This window comes from Arachis ipaensis, chromosome B03, assembly GCF_000816755.2.
Source record: "Arachis ipaensis cultivar K30076 chromosome B03, Araip1.1, whole genome shotgun sequence".
In the NCBI taxonomy this organism is placed as follows: Eukaryota; Viridiplantae; Streptophyta; class Magnoliopsida; order Fabales; family Fabaceae; genus Arachis; species Arachis ipaensis.
In genome coordinates this window covers 113,596,938-113,601,325 of record NC_029787.2, presented here as the reverse complement: position 1 = coordinate 113,601,325, position 4,388 = coordinate 113,596,938, and the positions used below count along the sequence as shown (strand labels likewise).

At 36.7% G+C, this 4,388-nt stretch overlaps 1 protein-coding gene across 1 annotated transcript; it reads left to right on the top strand.

The window, feature by feature from the left end:
• On the top strand, window positions 976-4,076 carry LOC107634633. The gene is made up of 5 exons (XM_016338052.2): window positions 976-1,490; window positions 1,597-2,098; window positions 2,203-2,404; window positions 2,547-3,011; window positions 3,273-4,076. The coding sequence occupies exons 1-5, from the start codon at window positions 1,082-1,084 to the stop codon at window positions 3,636-3,638; spliced, it is 1,944 nt and encodes a 647-aa protein (XP_016193538.2). The 5' UTR covers window positions 976-1,081; the 3' UTR covers window positions 3,639-4,076.

Sequence of the window (4,388 nt, the reverse complement as noted above, 5' to 3'; positions counted from 1 at the left end):
CATAACAGTGAATTATTGGTCAGAAGTCAGAACACGGCATGCACAAGATGAAACCAAAATGAAAATGAAAATGTTAAAATGTTAATATAGGTATAATCTCTTGTAAATCATGTTCCATTTTCTTCCATCGACGTCACCCGTGGTTTCTGTGGGCCCAGTTGTCAATAGTGTGTGAATCAGATAACTTGTGGGTAAAAGCGCCCAGTTTCTATACACTTTTTTCTTTTTAATATAAGATAACTTGAACAAATTATGCACAAGAAAAGCTTAAAAATTATAGGATGTTATTTTTTATAAAGCAATTCTGGAATCTCTAAATTACTGTTTAGGTAAATAAGTGTTCATCTAGACTCTAATATACTGGTTAATTCTTCTGTTTGTATTGAGTGCAACAGTCAATTTCTTGTTTTACATTATTACTAATTAAGAATTAATAGCATAATGTTTGATTGAAAAACATTTCATATGCATCTCACAATATAGACAACGTAATTAAACAAAATACTGATAATATAAATAGAGACAATCTTTTAAATATGAAAGAATTATGGATAAAAATTGAAATTTAAGAGATTAATTTATCAATTTCTAAAATTAAAAAAGATTTATAGAAAAAAGAGCTAAAAACTCACACGGGAGCTGTCCACAAATTATATTGTATTTTTTATATTTTAATATGTTTTATATTTTGTATTTCAATACAGAGTGATTTAGTGGTTTGATATTTTTATATTATATTTTTTAGCAACTAGTGCTCAAAATGAAACTCCCCAAACTTAAGTAACAAAAAGGTCAAGTAACGTATAGCAGTCAACACCAAGGAAAAAAAAAGGGAAGCAAATTAAAGTTCAAAAACAATGTTTGGCACCACCACTTGTCTCGAAAGAGAGCTACCAGAATTTGATTCATATAAAGCCATAGTAAAATTGCACCACCAGGTTTATATATGCATGCTGCCCATAATATGTAACTTCCCACCGAAAACACAACTAATCCTTTATCAAAATATAAATAACCAAAACTTAATGTGCCTTGCCTTAATCCCCTTCTTCTATCTTCTTCCCTCATCACCTTCTTGTATATGTTGCGTTACGTAAACAAAATCATACACCACATTATTCACTTGTTCCTCATGGAGATAGAACCCATATTACTAGCGGAGCCATGCATAGTTCAAAGCAAGAGAAGCAAGGTCGTTGAAGATAACAGCAAGGTTGTCGTTTTGTCAAAAACAAGTGTCTTGTCAGAAACATCTCAGGATTTTTGCAACCACTCTGAGTCATTTGAAAAGCTGGTACGGATTGGCCTCCCCTGCAATGACTCTGTTGAAGAAAAACTCTGTTGGCTTCGGTCCCAGATGATAGGTAACGATGCTGAGTTCGATTCTCCGTTTGGAAGAAGAAAACTTGTGTATGCTGATCACACTGCTTCAGGCCGCAGCTTACATTTCAATGAAAACTTCATCACCGATCATCTTCTTCCTTTCTATGGTATATATGTTACACTATGTATATCATATTAATTTTCTTATTCTTTTCTATCAAGTGTTATAGAGCATCTTTTTGAGTCATGTTAGTTTTTGTGTATGTGTTGCAGGTAACACTCACACTTGTGACAGTTACGTGGGAAGCAGGACGACAAAAATGCTGCATGAAGCAACCACATACATTAAAAGTTGCCTTGGCGGTGGAGAAGAAGATACAATCATATTCTGTGGTTCCGGCACAACCGCAGCCATCAAGAGGCTCCAAGAAGTAATGGGAATCGCAGTGCCCTCGATTTTGAGGGAAAGGGTGGTAAAGAGCCTTGGCAAAGAAGAAAGATGGGTGGTGTTTGTTGGGCCCCATGAGCATCATTCAAACCTCCTTTCATGGCGGCAAAGCTTGGCTGAAGTGGTTGAGATTGGTCTTGATGATGAAGGCTTGTTGGACATGGATGCCCTGAAGCTACAGCTTGAGGCCTATAAAAATACCAACAGACCATTGTTGGGATCTTTTTCAGCTTGTAGCAATGTCACCGGGATACACTCCGACACGCGAGCCATTGCTCGTCTTCTTCATCGGTACAACTGCTTTGCATGCTTTGATTTTGCAGCAAGGTACATAGAAATAATCAGTGGAATGTGCTATTTTATTATTGTTGTCAGATAAACTTGTGTATTAGAAAACTTTGTAATGTTTTTTACTTGTTTTGTTTGTTTAGTGGTCCATACGTGGAGATTGACATGAGATCAGGGCATAGTGATGGGTATGATGCTGTGTTCCTGAGTCCGCATAAGTTTCTTGGTGGTCCTGACTCCCCTGGTGTGCTCCTCATGAACAAGGTCCTTTACCGTATAGGATCTTCACCTCCCTCCACTTGTGGAGGTGGAACTGTTACCTATGTCAATGCCTTCAATGAAAAGGTAAAGTGCCACACTCGATTTGTTTCATATTTAGCGTGCCCTTTTTAGCAGGGATCAAAATGTATTCACACAAGTTAATATCTCATACAAGCAAATTTCATCCATCAATGAATTCAACATCAAAATTTGGGTAACAATGCAGGATACATTATACTTGGAGAACATAGAAGAAAGAGAGAGTGGAGGTACCCCTCCAATAATCCAGACAGTTAGAGCAGCCTTGGCATTTTGGGTGAAAGAATACATTGGCTATGAAGAGATTGAGAAAAGAGAACAGTTGTACATTAACAAGGCACTTAAGAGGCTTATCCCCAATCCCAACATTGAGGTTCTAGGGAACACAAGTACCAAGAGACAAGCTATATTGTCATTTCTCATCTACACTAACACCAATTCTTATTCCCAAGAACATGATGAACTTAACTTGTGGGCAGAAACAGGATGCAAAAGAGGCTTGCCACTTCATGGCCCTTTCGTTGCAGCATTGCTCAATGATCTTTTCGGCATCCAAGCTCGTGGTGGTTGCGCTTGTGCTGGTCCTTACGGCCATGAGTTGCTCCATATCAGCAAATCTCAATCACTTTCTATTAGATCAGCTGTTCAAAAGGTAAAAAACCAAAAGCCTCTCAACATTCTTCCAAGGAATTAATTCTAGGCACAATAAACTGTCAACTGATAAAATTGCAAAGTGCTAAATCAACAATAATAACTACCTATTACAATAATTACTTATGGTGACTTTTCATTTTCCTGCAACTCTGTTGTTTGATAGTTCAGTGTATAGGAACTCTTTTACAAATCATATAGCTGCTCATAATGTCGGAGTATATTTTGTTTCTTAACCAAAATTGTGTGTTATTTTGAATAGGGCTATGTTGGAGTGAAACCTGGATGGACCCGTGTTAGTTTCCCTTATTACATGAATGAAGAGGATTTTGAATACATTCTAAGTGCCATTGAATTTTTAGCTGTATATGGCCAAAGGTTCCTTCCTTTGTATAGCTTCAACTTGAGAAATGGCAGCTGGAGAATGAAGACAGAGGAATTTGAGGAAAAAACCAAGAAAAGCAATGGCAAGTTCCCTACTAAATTGTTGGGAAAAACTCCAGAAGAAAGAAAGAACCAATCATACTTTGACGTTGCTAAATCCATTGCCAGTGATCTCCCAAAGTTCCCTTCCGAGGGGATACTCAGTTTAAATGTGGATCCCAATGTTCTATGCTTTAGAATTTGATTATTACGGTATCAATACCAACACCATTTGTTAATCTACGTACATATATTTTATGACAATTTCCANNNCCCCAACACACATACACCCCCCTGGTAACCTGGTACCTTTTCTCATTTCTAGATATCTTTAAGGGGGAACTAAAACCAATTGGCCCTAATATTTAGAAACAGGGGCTCTAATGGTCTCACGATGCTTGAGAATCAATGACATATACACGCTACAGTAAATTGAACTATGTACTGGAAGGAAGGACCCAATATGAACATTTGTTTTACTTAATCACAAGGCAACATGTACTCATGAGTGTTGGTAACAAGACCCCAAGGACGATTTTCAAATAGGTAGTAGTTACCAATTATGGGTTTAGTTTTCTAATAAACTCGTACCCTATTATGCAGTCATATGAGAGGATTACAGAGTAAATTATGATCTTGTTCATCCTAGCCACCATCATCATCAATTTATCATCATCATGCATATCATCCTCGCCATTACATTATGAGATACGATAAATGTGCAAAACCAACTTCATTAAATTGTAAGTATAAGCATATGTTGAAGAGACATATAAAATTTAAACACATTTCACAACCACAATAAGAAAAATCACCTCAGTAAACAAGTTTCATCGTTAAAGAGACCAGGTTCCTTGAGATATATAACCCCTTCAAGGTCTTGCATGTAGAAAAAAGTCTAGAATCCAAAGCAAGAAATATGAATTCTACTAAGAAGCCATTCTTCTTTAAATAA

What these genes read in the sequence shown, in the direction of transcription:
- LOC107634633 (XM_016338052.2), top strand. Translation starts at nt 1,082, where the DNA reads ATGTTGCGTTACGTAAACAAAATCATACACCACATTATTCACTTGTTC. An exon ending in TGCTTTGATTTTGCAGCAAG is followed by an intron (nt 2,099 to 2,202) that starts GTACATAGAAAT and finishes TTGTTTGTTTAG; the next exon opens with TGGTCCATACGTGGAGATTG. An exon ending in TCAATGCCTTCAATGAAAAG is followed by an intron (nt 2,405 to 2,546) that starts GTAAAGTGCCAC and finishes GTAACAATGCAG; the next exon opens with GATACATTATACTTGGAGAA.